We start from the raw sequence: 21594 nt of genomic DNA, 5'->3' as shown, positions 1-21594 counted from the left end.
TTTTGAAAGTTGACTTTTTGCTATTTTTTCTCAATCTATGGGTCGTGAATTACCCTTGTATAGTTCCCTAATGTAGGCTCGATGACAGAGGTTTTTTGGCCTAGTCCCCCTCTGCCTCTGTTTTGTATATTTCTCTTAATCAATAAAAAGGTGGCGCCACTTACGACGCGAATTATATAAAAAAAAATATATAGGGTATTATGAGATCACTTTGAGTATTTTAAATGAATCTTTTACACATTGACAATTTTATGAAATATAAAGTTTGATCACCGACATTAAATTGTCAACTAAATATTTATTCTACTGTTTCCTTTCAAATTTATTATATCGGTCCTCGACTAAAACATGAGATGACTTAAAATTACAATAAGTAATATAGCGTATCAAAGTATAACTGAATTTGATTTCTTTTATCATATCATTCTTAGAGTTTAAGTCAATTACTATTTAATATATTTTTTTTAATTAAATTTTAAGAAATACAAATTCTCTATTCGCAGTTGTATAAGCTGTTTTGTTATTGGAACTCTTTTTTTAAAGAAAAAGTTAATCATCAAGTAAGAAATAAGAGTGTTACAGCATTTCCAACGAAAGAAAAAAATGAATACTTGGAATTCTTGTTGTGATTTTTTAACGCAGTAATATTCTATATGAAAAAAATTTCATACCTCTGTCTTTTCTCCTTTAGTTCCTTCTTCTGATTTAAAAAAAATTTAGTTTTGCTTTATGAAATATTCTTTCGTGGGGCTTCAAATAGTTAGGCACCTAATTATGCTTTGGGCACATGTTATTGGTTATACCTATCGTAAGGAAAGAAAAGAAAAGAAAAAGGGAAGAATTCGTTAATTGATAGAAGAAAAGAGTAAAAGATGATCCTAACGAAATGAAAATGGCTTAAATTTGCCCTTATTTCATCTATTGGACCCAAATTGTCCTTAACACTAATTTTAATACTATAGAATTAACTAAGGAAGCTAAATGGAGGGTTGAGCTGAATTTGAGCAAGTCAAAATGAGCTAAGTTGACTCGCCCAAAGCTAATATGGCTGAAATGGGCTAAAAAGATGGTCATAAATCAACCCGCCCAATTCTTATAGACTTTTTAAGTTATTTGCTTGTTCTTTTATAATTTTATAAATATCTAATAAACTTTTCTTTTTCTTTATTATAAATTATATATAACATATCAAAAAAACAAAAAATTGAAAATATTTTGATAATGTCTCTCAACTGTCAATTTAATTACACATCAGCCCCCTTTTTAGATGGGCTGAATTGCGCAGGCCAAAACGGACTGAATTAATAAATGAGCGAGTTGAGCGGATCATATTTTTATAGATTAATTTTGCCACGGCTAAAATAAACCATTGGAAAATTAACTGCTAATTTGTCTTTAAAATTGGAGCAATATGGGTGACCGTGAAGTCATCCCAGGCTCGGGCAAATTTCTGTATTTTAAAATAGAAGAAGGAACTTCGAATTCAGCATATTTTCTTCTCATAACTAGCTTGTGGATACTTTTACCAAACCTCACTTGAAGAATCGTTTTTGTGATTTGTGTGGCAAGTTGAACCAGTAATAAATATTAAGTATTAGTAATAGATTTGTTAAGGGTTGGTTATGTAATTTTTTATGTATAAGCCCTTGTACAAAAACATCCTTATGATTAACGATATACAGTACACGTTAGTTGCACAGCTCATCCCACCTGTTTCATTCCCTCCGTTAAAGTCATTAGCATGAATCATGATCTCTGATATTAAAGTTAACTTGGACGTAGGTTCTGCAGTTGACGCTATTTCATTCTTTGGGAAATTTAAGTAAATGTACCATTGGTCAAATTTAATTACAGTAGCCAAGATATACAAAATCTATACACTGATTTGTAAATTACACGTATAGTATATGTATATTAGACGTATAGTATATGTATATTAAGTATAAATATACAAAATCTAAGTATAAATATACAAAATCTATACATTTGCTGGCTATTTTGTAAACTAGATTACCAAAAGCTATTGGACTGTAATTTTCCCTTCTTTATGCCGTTGAAAATTATCTGTTATTTTGTGTCTTTAAAAGGAAGAAATTGCACAATTTGTCCTTCAAATGGTCTGGTCTTTAATTTTTGCCTTTGGCAATCGAACTTATGCCTAGCGAGGCATACGTTCTTTAAGGGCGCGGGGCATAACTTATGTGATATTATGATGGGAAAACAAAAATTTATACCCCGCGAAAAAAAGGTGTTTGTTATGAGAACAAAAATTTAAAGACCAGCACAAAATAGAGTCGTAAGTGCCAATGACAAATGGGAAAATGACTTAATACTACCACTTAAGATTCTATATTACCAAACATAAGAATATTTTTTTTTTAATTACAAAACATACCAACTTAATTACAAAACATAATGGATCTGAAAAAATTAAAAGCCCATCCTTCCCTTCCCCTTCTCTAATCTGCCCAGATCTAGAAAAAAAAAAAAAAACTGCTGCAAGCCAAAAAGAAGAAGTGGACTACGTGGGAATAGCTAATTTTCCCAACATTTGGTGAGAGCATGATGAAATTAGGAGCTGTATTGTTGTAAAGGCTACTCAAACTAATTTTTTATTAGTAGTTTTAATTATTTTGCCATTACTTGGTAGGACCATATTCTGTGAAATCAACTTAGAGTTGAGATACTCTTAGGTTGATTATAGTTTTTTACTCTTGCAAAGCGTAGTTATTCATCTTGTAATTGATTTCGTTATTTTCATTATTAATAAAAGAATTCGCTAAGCTCGCTGCTCAGTGGTATAATATTAGTTAATAAATTTTTTTCGAGCGGAGGTCTATCAGAATATTTCAACAAACTCGAACACTTTATGGTTTACGTTTTCAGAAACTTCGGTGTTCGGTTTTTAGAGTTTGGTTCTTCGGTGTTTCGGTTTAAACCGAAATTTAATACATTACCCAAAAAAATTAAAATAGTCCAGGCCCATTAAGTTTAAGCCCCAAAAAAACTCAATTGTAACAAGCCCTCTTTTGCTTTTGTAACCCTAATTTTCCACTATCCTTAAAAAAGGAAGGTGACTAGGATGTGTCTTTAGGATTAATGTATGTCTTTTATGTGTTTTCTTAATTATTCTTACTGTATGTATATCACACCTAGTAATCCTATATCATGGTTATAGTTTTCTGTTCTTGTGTATCCTGCTTGTTTGATTTTGATTTCAATTTATCAGTTTTATGTTTTATTTCTTTTGAGAATATGAATTAGTGTAAATGGAATCGATTCTAATATCATATCAAAAAGCCCGAATTGAAAAAATCGAAACCGAACCGAACCAAACTTCAAAAAATCAAAATCGAAAGAACCGAACCGAACTAGTTGAGTTCGGTGTTCGGTGTCCACCTTCAAAAAACCGAAACCGAAATAGCCGAATCGAAGTTTAATAAAATCGAACCGAAGAACCGAACGCCCACCCCTAGTTACAAGTTCTGAAATGCCACGATTCTTTAATCGTTAATGCATTATTGATATCTGACATAGAACGAAATCCAGCACCCACCCTCAGAAGTAGGATAACACAAGTTAATCCAAGAGCTCCAATGGTGCTTATGTTTCTCCTCAGTTGACCCCCAATAGAATCTTTGCAATTTTCTTTCAATATGTTTGAAAGCAGTTATTGGAGGCTCCATAGCAGTTAATAAATGGATGGCTTGAGATTGAAGAACATGTTTGATCAAGACAGCCTTCCTCTACTCAAAAGTAATTTCCCTTGCCAACCAGCAATTTTCTTCACAATCTTGCAAACCACATCATTGAAGTGGAGATCAAGTTCCTCCCCACATAAAGGGGGCAACCAAGATACATGATGGGAAAGTTTTTATATTTATAACCAATTAGGTTATTGATTCTAGTAATTTCAGAGGGGGAAGTTTTGGGAGCTACTAAGAAGCAACTCTTATCATCATTGATCTTCTGCCCGGATATGTTGGCATAACTTTGAAGGGTCTTCCTGATCAGTATTAGAGACCTCTTATTGCCTGAAGTACAAATAATAATAGCATCAGCATAGGCCAAATGAGTGATTTGTGGTCCCTATCTAAGCATAGAGAATCTATTAAAACGAGCATTATTACGAAGATTATTGAGCATCTTGGAAAGTACTTCTGCCCCCATGTTAAAGAGTGTTAGAGGAAGAAGGTCCCTTTGCTTCAAACCTCTGGTGGAATGAAAGAAACCATTCCTTGAGCCATTGATGAGGACAGAATACCATACGTTGTTGGTGGATCTCCTTACCAGGTTTGTCCATCTATCAGAAATGCCAAATCTACCAAGAACAGCTAATAAGAAGTTCCAATCCATTCGATTGTATGCTTTGGACATATCAAGCTTAATGACAACATTTCCTCCATCAAGTATCTTTCTTGATACCATGAATAAGTTCTTGAGCTAAGAGGACATTCTTTGTGATTAGTCTACCATGGATGAACCCCGACTGATTCTCATAAATGATGTTAGGAAGAATTGTAGCCAACCTTTCACACAAAATCTTAGAAATAATTTTGTTAGTAAAATTACTAAAGCTAATTGGCCTTAAATCAGAGAAAGAGGTTGGGTTATCAATTTTGGGAATAAGTAAAAAGATTACTAGTGTAAAATTTTGTAAGTGCTGCCCCATTGAAGTAGCTTTGGACAAAATCAATCAAGTCCTTTTTAATGATAGTCCAGCAAGATTGGTAGAAAACTCCACCATAACCATCAGGTCCGGGACAACTATTAGGATCCATGGCAAAAACAACATTTTTAATCTCTTCCTCGTTAGGAATTGCAGTCAACATGTCATTATCCTCTTCAGTAATCAACCGATCAATACACTCTAATCCTTGAATCTGAGTTGGCTCATCCGATTTAAAGATGTTTTCAAAGTGTTGCACAACTGCTTTAGAAATTTGTCTATAGCTAGTGATCCATTGCCCATATTGGTCTCTGATTTTATGCAAAGTGAGTCTTTTCCTCTTATCATTGATGGGAGCATGAAAATATTTGCTATTGGAATCTCCCTCATCTAACCATCTGACATTGGCTTTTTGTCTGAGAATAGATTGTTCACATCTAAGCCATTTGGTGTAATTAGCTTGGGCATGGTGCATGTCTTCTCTAGCATCCTCCCCGATGTTGTCTATATACTCAACTTCAAAAGTCTGCATCTTCCCTTTCCACTCCTTAACATTGTCATAAACATTGCCAATATGAGCTCTGGAGCAATTACTAAGAGCGGTGGTCAGGAGTTTCAGCTTTTGATGAAACTACTTCTAGAAAATTTAGCATCCCACTCTTGATTAAAGAAAACTCTATCGAGTCTTGTCCAAATTCTATGAGGAAGACCACCTTTTTCTCATTAGCATCCATAATAACATTAAAGTCTCCACAAATGCACTATGGTCCTTGAATAATATTGTTACAGACTCTCAAACTATCCCAAAGAGGAACTCTTAGGTTCTCCTTGTTCTTAGCGTAAATAAAGCTCTCCCAGAAGAAACCAGTCTCCCCTTTCTTGTTGAATTTCACATTTAAGTGTTGTTGTTCATCAGTAATGACCATGGCATCAAAATAAGTTAACCAGAATCACCAAATCTTTCCATTTGGGTTAGAGTAACGGCTGTCCGAACCTATCCTCCTTCTATATTGATCAATCAAACTTTTATCAAGTCTTTAAAATTAAAAGTGACTATTCCGAACTTTAAATGCAGGGCAAAATTCCCCCATTTTAAATAGTTCAAGGGAAAAACTGGCTCACTTCCATTTATTTTGGAGTAACCATTAGTAGGAAGGATACGCTTAGGTCAATTGGAAGGCATATTTTAAGCCGAAAAACATAATAGAGAGTAAATTTGACCTATTTTAAATAGTTGATTATTTTTGGCCTGTTTTTCACACCCAACAACTTATGGGTTGTCAAGTGGAAACAACAACCATCTCAAAATATTATTGGACCGGGTTTAATAGCACCAGTCAAATCTGACTGGCGAAGTCGTCCTATTCCACAATCACAGACCGCCCATCTCACAGATCCAACGGTCATAAACTCCCTCTCCCTTTTAGGGTTACCGAACATTCTAGAACCCTCTCCCCTATAAAACCTCAGCCTTCTCTATTCATTACTCCTCCTTACAAACCCTAGTTCCTCAAACCTCTCTAAAACCGCGCCGCCACTAAACTCAAAAGTAGATCGATACAATTATGGCCGGTAAAGGAGAAGGACCGGCAATAGGTATCGATCTAGGTACAACATACTCATGTGTTGGTGTATGGCAACATGATCGTGTTGAAATCATTGCTAATGATCAAGGTAACAGAACAACACCCTCCTATGTTGGATTTACTGATACTGAGAGACTTATTGGTGATGCTGCTAAGAATCAAGTTGCTATGAATCCTATCAACACTGTTTTCGGTAAGATTTACTAACTCCTCTTTTTAATTTGTCATGCTTAAAAATTATATAATTTCATGTGTAATCAAGTAGATCTCGATCTTCGATGGAATATACGTTTTTTTTTTTTTTTTTGTTATTTCAATTTGTTTTACGTTTTTTGGTTATTGATAGTTAGTTTAGCTAACTTTTTCGTGCTATATTGGACTAGATTAACTGTAAAATTTAGATTTATATTTTCCGAGGCTAGATTAGAATTATTTCTTTAATCTGAGATCTATAGTTTATTTATCGTTGATTTATATATTGTCGTGGTTATTTCAATTTGTTTTACGTTTTTTTGCTTATTGATAGTTAGTTTTGTTTAGTTTTGCGTGGTAGATCGGACTAGATTTACCGTAAAACTTAAATTTATGTATACAGAGCTACTGTATTACTAATTTTTGGATATAAATCTATACTAGATCTAGTTTTTTTTTTTTTTTTTTTTTTTTAAATTTGGATATTAATTAGACGAGAAGTATTAGTTCTGTTTACTAGTATGTGATATTGTTTCCAACTTGTTTGAATTTTTATTTTTGCTTATTGATACTTGATAGAAAGTTTAGTTAATTTTTTTTCGGTGCTAGATTGGATTAGATTTACTATAAGGTTAAATTTGTTGAGACTAAAGTTGATTTATTTGCTTGAAATTTTCATTCTTACTTGTGCATTTACTATAAATCTACTAGATCTAGTCCTTTCAATTATAAATTGGATATTAATTAGTAATAGTCCTATCTTACAAGTTTTCGTTCTAGAAACTTAAATTACTAAAGTTGATATTTTTGCTTATTGATAGTCAGTTTAGCTAAATTTTCTCGGTAGATCGTAGTAGATTTACTGTAAAATTTAATTTACTATATTCAGAGACTATAGTAAAAAAAAATTCCAACTTGTTTTGCGTTTTTGCTTATTGATAGTCAGTTAGGTAATTTGTCGTGATATATCAGACTTGAACATTTAAATTTAAATATTCAGAGGCTAAAGTAAAATTATTTGTCCAACCTGTTTGACGTTTTTGATTATGGATAGTCCGTTTAGTTAACTTTTAGTGCTAGATCGGACTACATTTACTGTAAAATTTAAAATCTATATATTCAGAGGCTAGTCTAGAAATATTTACTTAAGATAATTGTGCGTACTTGTGCAATTACTTATTTTTTGATGTAAATCTACTAGATCTAGTTGTATTCAATTAAAATTTGGATATTAAGTAGATGAAAAGTATTAGTCCTATCTTACAAGTTTCATGTAGTGTATGGTGTCAAATCAACTCTGTATAGGAAGCTCTGCATAAAAATAAGCTTTATATGATGTTTTGACATTGCACGTACAACTTTTTTGTAGCCTGTTTTGTGTTTGACATGCACATTTGAATATTCGAACTATTTTTGTCGCCTGTTCTGTGTTTGACATGTACTTTTGAAGGTTGGCACTTTTTTGTTGGCTGTCTTGTGTTTGATATGTGTTTTTTAAGATTGGTAAAGGTTTGCAAGGCTTGATAGGCTGCTTAGTTTATTGCTGCATCTAGATTCTTGCTCAAGTCCAAAGTCGGTCCTTGTATATTCAGCTAGTCTAGTTATTTTGTGTAGATCTCTATGCTTGTTATAGTGGTAATTTGTTAAAGGAGAACAGACTTGGAGAGGGTCTTGTCTTAGTGCTGGAACAATTACATAATATGATATGGTCATTTTATTGGTCAATAAGGCTGTGACTGGAAAACCTTTTTGAAATTTGAATCTTTAAGTAATTAATAATAGGTAGAGGAAATTTTTGTTTGATTGTAGGTTGTTTTATCTTCTACTTGCTAACCAAAATTTTACATGCAGATGCGAAAAGGTTGATTGGTAGGAGATTCAGTGACTCCACAGTGCAGAGTGACATTAAGCATTGGCCATTTAAGGTCACCCCTGGATCTGGTGACAAGCCAATGATTACTGTCAACTACAAGGGTGAAGAGAAGCAGTTTGCTGCTGAGGAAATCTCTTCTATGGTGCTCATTAAGATGAGGGAGATCGCTGAAGCTTTCCTTGGTTCCACTGTCAAGAATGCTGTGGTTACCGTTCCAGCCTACTTTAATGACTCTCAGCGTCAGGCTACCAAGGATGCTGGTGTTATTGCTGGTCTTAATGTGATGCGTATTATCAACGAGCCTACAGCAGCTGCCATTGCTTATGGTCTGGATAAGAAGGCATCCAGTGTTGGTGAGAAGAACGTCTTGATCTTTGATCTTGGTGGTGGTACCTTTGATGTATCTCTCCTTACCATTGAGGAAGGTATCTTTGAGGTGAAGGCTACTGCTGGAGACACTCATCTTGGAGGTGAGGACTTTGACAACAGGATGGTCAACCATTTTGTTCAGGAATTCAAGAGGAAGAACAAGAAGGATATCAGCGGTAATCCTAGGGCACTTAGAAGGTTGAGAACTGCTTGTGAGAGGGCGAAGAGGACCCTTTCATCCACTGCTCAGACCACAATTGAAATTGATTCTCTCTTTGAGGGTATTGATTTCTATTCCACCATTACCCGTGCTAGATTTGAAGAGCTTAACATGGATCTGTTCAGAAAGTGTATGGAACCAGTTGAGAAATGTTTGAGAGATGCTAAGATGGACAAGAGCACTATCCATGATGTTGTACTTGTTGGTGGCTCTACTAGAATTCCCAAGGTTCAGCAACTTCTGCAAGACTTCTTCAATGGTAAGGAGCTCTGCAAGAGCATCAACCCTGATGAAGCTGTTGCCTATGGTGCTGCTGTACAAGCTGCAATTTTGAGTGGTGAAGGTAATGAGAAGGTGCAAGACCTGTTGCTGTTGGATGTTACCCCTCTTTCCCTTGGACTGGAGACTGCTGGTGGTGTCATGACTGTCTTGATCCCCAGAAACACCACTATCCCAACCAAGAAAGAGCAGGTCTTCTCAACCTACTCAGACAACCAGCCCGGTGTGTTGATCCAGGTTTATGAAGGTGAGAGAACTAGGACCAGGGACAACAACTTGCTCGGTAAATTTGAGCTCTCTGGTATTCCTCCTGCTCCCAGGGGAGTTCCTCAGATCACAGTGTGCTTCGACATTGATGCCAATGGTATCTTGAATGTTTCTGCTGAGGACAAGACTACTGGACAAAAGAACAAGATCACCATCACCAACGACAAGGGCAGACTCTCCAAGGAGGATATTGAGAAGATGGTTCAGGAGGCAGAGAAATACAAATCTGAGGATGAAGAGCACAAGAAGAAGGTTGAGGCAAAGAATGCTTTGGAGAACTACGCATACAACATGAGGAACACCGTGAAGGACGAGAAGATTGCATCCAAATTGCCTGAAGCAGACAAGAAGAAGATTGAGGATGCTGTTGAGCAGGCAATACAGTGGCTTGATGCCAACCAGCTCGCCGAGTCTGATGAATTCGAGGACAAGATGAAGGAATTGGAGAGCATTTGCAATCCAATTATTGCCAAGATGTACCAAGGTGCTGGTGGTGACATGGGTGCTGACATGGGTGATGATGCTCCTGCTCCTAGCGGCGGCAGCGGTGCTGGCCCTAAGATTGAGGAGGTCGACTAAGTTGTTGCTGTCCCTCATGTTTTTGGTTTATCAGTTATTTTTTCCCCAAGAACTACATTTTATGATTTCTGCATGGTAGTTAGTAGGTGATGGATAATTTGCGTATTTTGACTTGTTTATCAAGTATACTATCATTTTTCGGATTTATAATTTCAGTTTTTGCTATAAAATTGGCCCGTTTGAGCTATGCCTTTAATATCTACTGTTTATCTTATTTGTTTTATTGGCCTTATGATGTTTTGTGCTTTGTGGCCACCGCTAGATAGGGCTCTCTTTTGGGTAAGAGGTGTTGTGAATGAGAACGTATGTGTGTCTACCGAGCGAAGACAGATGTACTGTATCGTAGTGTAATTTCTCTTTCAAAACTTAAAAAGTCTTCTCATTTTTCATTTGAGGATAAGATTTTCATTGAAGTTTACTTATTCTGGACGTCGATAAGTTTGTTAGTGTATATATGCTATTATTTACTCTTTAAATTGGGACAAGGTCAGCTATGACAATAGGACGATTGCTGATCTGAAAGGTCGAATTGCAAATGAGAGCCTATGCGCCTCCTTTATTTGTTTCACGTTATTTAGGAACTCGCATACACACCTCTTTATTCCACTATCCCAAGAAAAGTGGAATAAGAAATTAGCACGTATTACCTAGATGACAATTTCTTTCTACACTTATTTAAGAAAGCACAATATTAAAAAGGAAAAGCACTTCATCCAATCAAGAAAGGCTCAAAAGGGGACCAACTAAAATCAGTGGATAGCAGTTGCCACCATTGACCACAACCTTTTTGCAATTTGATGATGACACATGCACTTGTACAGAAAGAAGCAAGCAAATTTTGATTCAGCTTCCTTAATACCACTATTATTGCCACATGCTTCACCTGGTCGTATCTTCATCCACTCATAATTACTCAATGCTAGGAGGTGCCGTAGCTACAAGATAGGCGCTCCAAAGTATCATTGATTGAGGTTCATTTAGGTTAACATTGAAAAAGCTCATATACTCTATTTAATCATCAGTACATCAAAATTCTTCATCCACATCATTTTCGATGGAGTAATCCTTTTTCTTGTTATCCAAAGAAACACGATTTCAGAAAATTGAACGCTTAAGAGCCCGTTTGGATTGGCTTATAAGTTGGGTTTTTATAAGCTTTTCACTTTTTTTTGAGTGTTTGGGTAGTAAATAAAGTCATTTTGCGCTTAAAATAATTTCAAAAAAATAATTTTGATTTGAACACTTATCTAAAGCGAACTTATAAAGTGAAAACGAAAATAAGCGAAAAAATAAGTTAAATTCTACCCCAACTTATTTTTTCAAATAAAAGCTCGCAAAACAACTTATAGAAATAAGCTCATCCAAACACCCTCTAAACTATTAAAGTATAATAAACTCAAGTCAGATAAGCTAAAAAGTGTGTGTGTCCGAAAGCTCGAGATTGTAAATAGATAAAGTAACCACCCTAGACGGCTATTTACTTCTTTATCTTGCCTCCAACGCCATATTACGAATACAGGTATACAGTCACATATTTGTAATCAAATCTTGAATACCAATGACCAACTACTGTGTAACACAACATAATGTCCTGTTCCTCTTTCAACCTTTCATAAGAGTGGTAAACTGGCATCGAGTTTCAAGCAACTCTAGAACCTACCAAAATATCAATTACTCCTACTATCTACTTAAAAAACAGGCATCAACTTTCAAAGCAAATAGTGTTGCAACAGAAGCTAAAGCTAGTCTGGAAAACCTACCAACAACACCTAGTGCATGCAAATCGAATATAACATCATACAGTTGCATAAGACCACATTATATGAAAACTAAGTTGGTGCATAATGAAGCACCCTCCCTAACAGCCAACATTACGTTCCATCTCCACTTCTTTAGGTCAACATGAGGTCGTTTCCCCCAAGGTGAGGACGGAGGCAAACACGAACTTCATGTTCTTCAGGCCCTTCACAAAGTTTTGGCACCAACATCTCGAGCACAGTTCCCGATTCATCATAATACGCTTCAATTTTAGCATCTTCCGGAATTCTGGTTGAGAGAGGAATTTCCCTGACAAACTCCCCTGGAGGGCAGTGTTCTGAGGATGAATCGTCAAGCTTGAAAGTTCTGTTCTGTCTGTTGATGAATGGCATCCGAGATGTGCTTAAACAAGACACCTTTATTATCCCGTGTGTGAGCGTGTTTCGCCAGGAAACTTTCACCCTTTGAAGATCTACAAATGGCAAGCTGAGTACGATTAAGAAACCTTGTTCATCTTCATATATGCTTTTTGCAGCTGTGACAGGCCCGTACACATCCCTCATCACCCCATTGAAGTCATGTAACCACTGCGGTTCAGTTGGGTGAACTTCAAGATCAGGAGTTTGATAGGAAGGAGGATTTACTTGCAGATAACACTCGTCTTCATTATTTCCGTGAGGGAAGAAATCCTTTTTCCTTTTGCTGCCATTGGCAGGTAGTAGATCCATTGCGTCCCCGTTGCTGTGATTGGATGGCTGAGTTAACAAATTAAGCCCTGATCCATTTGCCAGTTTCTTCGGATTGGAATGCGAATTACTCTTAATCGACGGGAGTGGTCGGTCAAGCTCAAATTCCGTGTTGGGGAGGTTTCTCCATGAACTGTAATCGCTCGCTTCGTGTGGAATACTGAAGTTGAGTTCCTTACCTGTGACCAGAGGTGGCAAAATTAGCCCATGAAAACATGACCCGCTCAACCCACCCAAGTTTGGGCTGTGGTCATTGACCCGCCCATTTCAACCCAACCCGTTTCAGTTCATCAAAAAGTTGGGCTGATATGTAGTCCAAATTGACCCATGAGAAATCTTGTCAAAGTATTTTCAAAAAGTCAATTTTTTTATTTTGATATGTTATATATATCGTCATAATAAGCCCTACCTGTGAGTTCCATCCATCTTTTGCGCTCTTCCTCATCAAGAACCATGAGACTGGGAGACGGAACGACCTCAATCCCATGTATACACTGAGGATTTGATAGGCCCCTGTAGTGCTTCCTCTGCATTCTATGAGATCGAACGAAACCCTTGTCGGCACTGAACGGAAACGGACGCTCCCCTTGACGAGAATGCCCATTCATGTAACTCCGGAGCTGCATCTTACCCAGTGCACTCTCGGGCCTTTCCTTGAAAACCCACATATATAGATTCTCCATGTCATGCTGAACCATGAATACATCAAGATTGAGATCCGACTTATCAAACCCGGAATATCCATTACTATCCCGTACCATCTTTGCCTTGGAGTTCTCTTTTAGCACGGGCTTAAAATAAAAGCTAAAGAAAACCCAAGCTCCCCAAATGCTATCCAAGCGTTTCGCACATTTCCTTCCAACTTTAGGTGCGGCAAGAGCAGTTTCAGTCTCGTATACTTGGGTTCCAAGCCCAACATCAAGAATATCACAGTGTTCCGAGTTAATCCATGGCTGCGGAGGAGGGCTACGCTCAGCTGACAAAGGCAAATTAATGTCAGGGGGACAAGTTATGACTACTTGTCGATTCATCTCGAGGTCTAATTCATCATGTGAAGAAGAGGCACTCGAATCCATGGACAAACGGGTCGAAGGGTGATGATTCTCCATCGACAGTACAGTACCAAAATATAATCTTCTCTTTTCTTGGGGTGCACAAGTTTTACTAACTCACAAATTCTGAACTAGGAATTGACACAATTGCTAATGACAACTTCAAGATTACAAACCAAACAACAATTTGACAAAAAAGACTTAATCTTTACAAACAAACCCTAAACTTATTCAACAGAGAATTATTACCTGACAAAACCCTGATTGGAAAAACCAAATATCAGCAAATTCAAGAGAAAATGAATATGGAATTTTGTGGAGCAAAGGAAACCAACAAGATTCACAAAAACCCCTAATTATTATGCTACAAAAGAATGAGATGCTAACAACTGCAATAGAAAATTAAAAAAAAGATGTAGAAATGAAATTATCCCTATTTATAGTCAACCCAAATCCAAGAAATCAACCCTGTAACGTGCATAAGCTTTCCCCCACAATATAAAAATTGAATCTTGATCACTAACTATGGAAATTATATACTAGTACAAGTTTCTTTTTTTTTTTTTCCCTTTTCTTTAATAATAAAACTTTATGTAATAGTGGATGGGGATGAGGTAATATTACCAATCAATGAAACCAAAGCCCAAGAAAAGGACTAAATCTGAAGTAATTTTGGAAGAATACCTTAAAGCAGCAGCAACAACAAGGTGGAGGAAAAGAGAAGAAGAAGGGAAATCAATGGACCTAATTAGCAATCCCATATCTTATCTCTTTAGTTTTTTTTTTTTTTTTTTTTTTTTTTTTCTGACTTAGTCGTCGTTGTCTTGGTTTAAGAATTCGTCATACATACGAGATAAGAGATATAGATAGAGATAGAGAGAGATGAAAAAAAAGATGGGGTTTTTGTGAATTTAAGAGAGAGAGACCAAATGAGGAAGGAGCTTGGAAGATCGGTTTGTAACTGTTGTGGGGCTGAAAATGGTTCCTTTGGAGGAAGACAGAGTTGTTAGTTTCTGCTGAGATAACACCTAAATATCAAGAATCATCACCGTTTGCTAACCGCGTTTCCCTAAACTTAATCGTGCATAAAATATCCAGTCGACCTCATTAGTGGTGGGGTTGGGTTGGGTATTCGGTTTAGTATTTTCAAATTTTCGATACTTAGGTAATGGGTATTGAAAGTAGATAATGAGTATCGAACTTTTAAAGTTTGATCCGGTACGATAAATAAAATTTTGATATCATATATCTCAAGGGAGTAATAAATATCAAAATTTTAAAGTTCGGTATGATATATTGTGATTCGGCTTGATAATTCGATTTTCGGTGATTTATCTTTCATCCTTAATTATTATAGTGAAATGTTTTTATAAATGATATTTGTGTATAGAGAGGTCTAGGGGTAACTCTTATTGGACTATACAGTGTTTTAAAAGGCAAAGGGGTGGGTGTTAGGGGGACGTTTTACTTAGTACGGGGCAAGGCGTAAGCCCCGAGGCATGAGGCATAAGCCCCATGAATCTTTTAATTTTTAATGTAGTAAAATAGTATAATAACACACAAATTATAAAAAATATATTATTAGTTTTTAAAAAATTAAAAACATGATTAAAGAAGCTCATAGAAAATAAAACTTCTAACATGATTTTGCAAGTATAATTAATACAATGATTTAAAACTTATTATGAGATGCAACCAACTCTCGCATCTTAACTTTCAAATAATAAAAGAAATCACAATTTCTAAAAACATGCTACTATCATACTATGATTTACATCCCTAAAAGAAAATAATTATAATTAAGACATCACTCCTTCATGAATAAAAATAAAATTACTTTCAATTTAAAAAATAATTAATTATGATAATTTTGAGACATAGGACAAATACGTGAAGACCAAGGATAAGTAAAGAAGTGAAATTCGGCTATGTATTTTTAAAAGAAATGTTAAGTGATATTCACTACAGCAGCGTTCACAAATAGTAAATATGCAATACTACAATTTATTATTTGAGTTACTCTCAATCACCTTATTTCTATAGATGAATAAAACTATTAAGCATCATTCATTTGATAAAGAATTATGAGGGTCAATAATATTAATTGAGCAATTTGACACATAATTTGTGTAAGAACTCTTAGGTGAGCCCCAAGAGTTGGGCGTTAGACGTGTTTAGGGCGTCCACTTGGGCACTTAGGGCATAAACCTCACAGAACTAAGCCCTTTTTGAAAACTAGAGGCATTTTACCTAGTGCCCCCCGAGCGAGGGGTCCGAAGCACGCTTTTTAAAACCGGGACTACATAAATCAATATGGACCGATTAAAAGATCATGGTGGTCTTTGATTTATTCTTTGTTTTAAAGGATGTCTTGACTTGTTTCCCTCTTGCACAAGCACTACACACTTTATCGTCGTTGAGCTTAATGTTAGGCAACCCAATTACTAAATTTTGGAGACTAATTTGTTCAATTGACCTAGGCCAACATGTCGATAATATTGTCGAGAATGGAAGAAGATTTTGTCCAGCGACTAGCCTTTTCAAGATCGTTTTTAGTTCTAACTAGTTCTGTGCACACTTTTCTAGATCTTTCTTTTTCAAGTTGCAACTAGGTTCTAATCCTTTTCAATTCACTATCAGCCTTGAGATGTTGAGTGTTACTAAGATCCTTTCCCCTACTTGAGTAATTTGGATTTCAGTTCCCAATTGGATGAATCAAGTTGTTTAACCTATTCCTTCAGTGAGCAGTTTTTCTTTTCAATTTTGTCTTTACTAGCTTTTATTTCAATAAACTCATATTTTATACTGGTGAATGCACCGAACAAGTAATCTCTCTTTAAACTCATGTCATGATATTCATCATTAAGGGTGATTAGTAAGGAGGTTAGGTTCTTTTAAATAGTATTTCAAGTTTACCTTTTAGGTTTAGAGTGTTTACCTTAGTGTCTTCTTCAATGTCTGAATTTGAGTCTCCGACAGCCATGAAAGTTGAGTGAGCAGCTTCATTCTCAGAGTCATCACTGGAGCCCAGGTAGATTTCATAGCCTTTGGGTTTCCTTTAATCTTCCTTTCCTGAGTCTTTTCCATCTGCTTTTCCTTCTCAGCTCTTTTCCTTCTCCACTCTATCCCCCAAAAGAGGGGTGATCAGTCTTTCCACATTTGAAGCAACCACCATTTTGAGATTTGTCACTTTTTTCCTTCCTATAGGTGTTTCCTCTGCTAGTATGTCTTTCGTTTTTGAAATTTTATGAAATTTCTTGAGATCAACGCCATGTCATCCTCATCTGCTTCAGACCATCGCTTTCAGTAGCTTTGAGAGCTATCAAACTTTTAATACTTATTTTCTCATCCCTGGAGTTTTTCATGTCTATTTCATATGTCTTCAAGTTTCCTACAAGTTCATCCAAAGACATGACTCCTATGTCTTTTGCTTCTTTTATTGCAGTGACTTTTATTTTGAATGATGTTGGCATAGTTCTCAAAATTTTGTGAACTGAATTTTCAGTGGTAATGAACTTACCAAGAGAAGTTAATTCATTTACTAGGTATGTGTATCGAGTGAACATCTCAGAGACTCTCTCCCCTGACTTCATCCTAAAGTTTTTATAGTCAGTGGCAACCGTAACTTTTCTAAACTTCCTGACTTGACTGGTTCCTTCATAAGCATTTACTAAAGCATCCCGGATTTGTTTGGCAGCTGTACACCCAGAAATTCTATTGTACTCATCTGGTTTAAGTCCACAGATTAAAGCATATTTAACGTTAGCATTCTTCTCAAGCATCTTGTAATCACTTTTTTCATATTCACTTTTTTTCTTTCTTGACCTCTAATACCATCAGGACCCTTCTTGGTGGGATACTTGGGACCATCAATAATCCTATCCCGTAGTTCATAGTCTTTAGCATATAAGTTGTCTTCCATTCGAACTTTCCACAATGCATAGTACTTTCCATTGAACATTGGTGCTCTGTAGGTTGATTGATCTTAGCCGTGTCCAATTGGTGGTGCAGCATTCATCATGATTTTCTCTTAAGGTGTTAGCCTTTTAAGGAGAGCCCGCTCTGATACTAATTGATATACTGCACTACTCGTTGTCTATCCTATTTTATATCGGATTTTCGCCTAAGAATAGACCATGTTACCCTACCTGTCCAAGGTAGCGTTTGCAGAATAGTAAAGAACAGTAAAGTAAAGACACAATAATTTTACATGGAAACTACCTGTCTCAAAAAGGGTGAAAAAATCACGACCTACACCTCTGTAGGATTTTCTCCAAACTTCACTACAACAGTGACCTTTACAAATTCAAGTTAAACATCGGACTAAACTCTAATTCCTATCTCAACAATCTCCCTAGACTATTGAGCCCATTCCAAATTATCCCAACTTGAAGTTGAATTTGACTAACGTTTATACCTATACTAATTGTTTCTATGAAAGCTGATAAAGGTATAACTAGATAAACAATCCTAATACATGAATCTAGGCTCAAGAACTGTAAAACATAAACTCGATTAAACAGGTTCATCAATCTTCTTCCTTGTATTAGGGCACACTACAATAGTCAGAACTCTCAATCTCTTTTACTGAAAATATTCGCTCAAGCTCTAATTTTCTCTCCGTGTGAGTGCGTAAATCTTTTTCATGGCATTAATTTTACATTTATATATAGTACTAGGTTTGCATAAAGTCGACTGAATTCAATCCCTACAAAGTAAGGCCCATTATGAGAGTTAGGGTTTGAGTTGACTTAAGATTCTTGCATTCACGCGTCTTCATTGTCCTTGTAGAAGTATGAAGTATATCGATAATTATGGCAAGAAATCCGGCAAACTTGTCCACCAAGTGTTTACCACAAAACACAAATCCTACTCGAAGTAGGACTCTGAGCTGGAACATGTTCTTGGACTTGGTTCAAGCACATGATTCTTCCTTCTCTGAATCTTCTCTCTGTCTGAGATGGAACATGTCCATGGACATGTTTCATTCACCCTTGTCTTGCAATTATCTCTGATCTATTCACACCTAGCTCATTAGACCTGGTTTACTTGCCTTGTTCATTTACTTTGTCAATTATCAAAACTCACACGTGCTTATGCCAGCAACTGATCTTCGCTGCCCTCTTAATGTGGGAGGGGGAGAGGGAAAGTTATGTGCTTTTACTAATATATCTACTACAAATTAATCACATTAATTATAGGGAATGGAGAAAAGAGGAGTTATAGTGATCATAGACGTGGGAGAAGGAAAGTTCTTTGCTTTTACTATAGATTTAATAAAATACACAAATTAACCACATTAATTATAGGTAAGGAAAAAAATAACAAAAAGATTTAGAGATTAAAAACTCAAAAAGGAGAAAAAAGATAAATAGGTTTTTGATAATTAGAGAGTTGCGCGTCATTGCTTGTACATCGCACCTGTTTTATATAGATATATAGATTTTCCTATAACAATTAAAAAATATCGAAACAAACTATGTTATTATAGAAAGAATTGACTTGTGTCAAACAAAATGAATGTAAGATAAGAGTATATATGTTTTACTTAATTATGATTAATGATATATATTCGTATTTAAAATTTTTAATTGCTAAATTGAAATTACTCGGTTGGATAAAAATATCAAGTGCAAGTAAGTATTTACCGTTTCATATTACGTTAGTTGATTTCTAGTATTTGTTCTTAATCTTAACGGAGCTTAACCAGAAAGAACAAACAAATTTTTTAAATTATAGTAAAAAAAATATAGGAATAAAGTTGAATCTCTTTTAGCATATTTTCACGTGGGTAATTTATCCGGTTTATGTTGGAGATGCATTAACATTCAAGGTAAATATAAGATGATTTGTTAACGATAAAGATTTGAATGATCCTAAACTATAATGAAGGGTTTAAATATAGTGGAGGAATAATATTCTTTTTAAAACTTTTTCCTAAAGATTGGTTTGAGGTCAATTAATTGGTCAAGTACAAATGAAAAAATATTTGTTGTTTTGATGAATAAATATTTTTCACACTCAGTGTGCATACTGAATTATACTTATTTATTTTTAAGTATTAATTTAATTCTATTTATTTATTTATTTATTTATTTTTTAGTATTAATTTAATATGAAACACATAGTATTAACTATTTATGATCTGATAAAATTTGTGTAAAAGCATATAAAAGTATCACATACTTATTAATTAGTTTGATGTATAAATACTGCTAATTTTGTTTTCGTTAGAATAAAATGGATATATGCTTAGCGCTTGGAATGTCGGTACTCGAGTACCAACAGTGTGGATAAGTACTGAGTACTAACTTCTGAGAGAAGCATCAAGTGAATTCTCTTATGTGTATTAATTACTTCAAGTCCAAATTGGATTTGTGAGCATATGATACGGCAAATGACTAGTACAAAAGAAAGCTAAAAGTCTTCGTTATCATTAACATGTAATTATGGGATTTTTGTCTCATTTGCACCGATCAAAAAGGCTTCTTTATACCGAATATTTTTTATTTATTTACGACTAGATAAGGCTATAATACTTATCTCCTCTTGTCTGCTAGTATAAGTAAGGGGGTTCTCTACGATATACCTTGTAGTTAAGTTGAGTCAAATATGTAAATTCTTTTAATTTATGATGCTTTAGTTAAGTCCGTTTTAATTTAATATTACTCTAAATTATTAGTTTCTTTTTGGGAAGAGGACGTTTATTACTTTGAACAATCCATTATCTTAGTAATGTCTTCATTATGTGACTACTTTTTCTTCTTTTTAATAGGAGAAAGTGGGAAAACTAGGTGACGTGTAAAAGTAGGATAACTTTTAAACACTTCTTATAAGTTTTTTGAAAACCACGTATAGAAGAGTTGAATGAAGAGAAATCATTAAAGAGAGGATCTAAAAACGTGAGAAAGCACTGAGGTTTTTGAATTCTGACTCTTAGGATGAAACATATTTGAAACTTTTATAGAAAATTAATAAATGTTTTAAGATGTGCATCCTTATTAGGATTATCACCTTCTTATGATTAAGTAACATTATAAACAAAGACAAAGACAGGCGGAATCTGGTAATGCATGATTAGTGTAAAATAATTGGTTACTTTTTATTGACTGAAATAGGGAAAAAACTAAAATACGTACAATTCTGATTGACCACTTGTGGTTTTAATAGTTTATGAAAAGTGCATGAACATGTTTTCCCTAAAATCCAGACTTAGAAAGACTTGTTTATAAATAATTCAGAACATTTAAATTTAAATTTAAAAATAAAAGAGAGTGGTTTTTACGGTTTCGGACCCATATACAAAGAGAGAAACGTGGAGTCGAGAGGCGGGTATGTTTAGGTAAGGGGTTGATTGGATGTTTTGTTGGAAAATTACACTTCGCACATGTGACAACGATTTTTTCGGTTAATATAAATTGCTGAATGGTAGGAAGAAATGTTCTAGTATAATAGTAAAGGGTTTCAAAAATTGTTTTAACTCATAGGTTTAAATCTCAAATGTGACATTCTTTTTATTTTATTATATATATATATATATATATATATATATAATAAAATACGGGAGTCACTTTTGCTTTATAGTTTAATATAAAATCACGTTGTGTCAAATAACTTCACAATGTTAACTGAAATATTTTAAAATCAACAAGCACACTCTAGGCACAAAAAAAGAAGAAGAGAAAATAAGGAACAAAAGAGAGAAGTGTCAATTCGTTTCATATCAATAATCGTTTTATATAACACCCACTACCTATACGTGTCTTGGTTAATTGGAATTGGAAATGATCGATCCCTACTTTTATCTTTTAAAAGCAGTTATTTTCCACTATTGAATTTGGTACAGATCTTCTCATCTGATAAAGAGTTTGTTTACCCCGAATTTAGGTAATCAATTGAATTTGTGAGGTATAGAATATGTGGATGAACTTTAATCTATTTTGGGTTTATAGGAAATAATTATAGATTTGCGTGTTATAGCATGTGTTTTGAACATATGCGTTA

The 21594-nt window shown here is 34.9% G+C and overlaps 3 protein-coding genes across 4 annotated transcripts; 1 reads left to right on the top strand and 2 right to left on the bottom strand.

Annotated features, from left to right (window-relative positions):
* Positions 1–4613: 4613 nt before the first annotated feature.
* On the bottom strand, positions 4614–5595 carry LOC132057966 (uncharacterized). The gene is made up of 2 exons (XM_059450540.1): positions 5461–5595; positions 4614–5300 (listed from the first exon to the last, which is right to left on the bottom strand). Exons 1-2 carry the CDS (start codon positions 5593–5595, stop codon positions 4614–4616), a joined length of 822 nt encoding a protein of 273 aa, XP_059306523.1.
* A 558-nt stretch (positions 5596–6153) lies between these two features.
* LOC132057162 (heat shock cognate 70 kDa protein 2-like) lies at positions 6154–10221 on the top strand. The gene is made up of 2 exons (XM_059449628.1): positions 6154–6448; positions 8299–10221. The coding sequence occupies exons 1-2, from the start codon at positions 6235–6237 to the stop codon at positions 10032–10034; spliced, it is 1950 nt and encodes a 649-aa protein (XP_059305611.1). The 5' UTR covers positions 6154–6234; the 3' UTR covers positions 10035–10221.
* A 1387-nt stretch (positions 10222–11608) lies between these two features.
* Positions 11609–14702, bottom strand: LOC132057161 (uncharacterized). Of its 2 annotated transcripts, XM_059449627.1 has the most exons (3): positions 14275–14698; positions 12948–13514; positions 11609–12717 (listed from the first exon to the last, which is right to left on the bottom strand). In XM_059449627.1, the coding sequence occupies exons 2-3, from the start codon at positions 13297–13299 to the stop codon at positions 11927–11929; spliced, it is 1143 nt and encodes a 380-aa protein (XP_059305610.1). In that variant the 5' UTR covers positions 13300–13514; positions 14275–14698; the 3' UTR covers positions 11609–11926. The 2 variants fall into 2 exon arrangements, with proteins under 2 accessions (XP_059305610.1, XP_059305609.1); XM_059449626.1 differs by having other exon boundaries at positions 12948–14702.
* Positions 14703–21594: the final 6892 nt, after the last annotated feature.

Source organism: Lycium ferocissimum, chromosome 5 (genome assembly GCF_029784015.1).
Source record: "Lycium ferocissimum isolate CSIRO_LF1 chromosome 5, AGI_CSIRO_Lferr_CH_V1, whole genome shotgun sequence".
Classification (NCBI taxonomy): domain Eukaryota; kingdom Viridiplantae; phylum Streptophyta; class Magnoliopsida; order Solanales; family Solanaceae; genus Lycium; species Lycium ferocissimum.
Note: the sequence above shows the minus strand (reverse complement) of the source record. Positions and strands in the feature narration are given on the sequence as shown.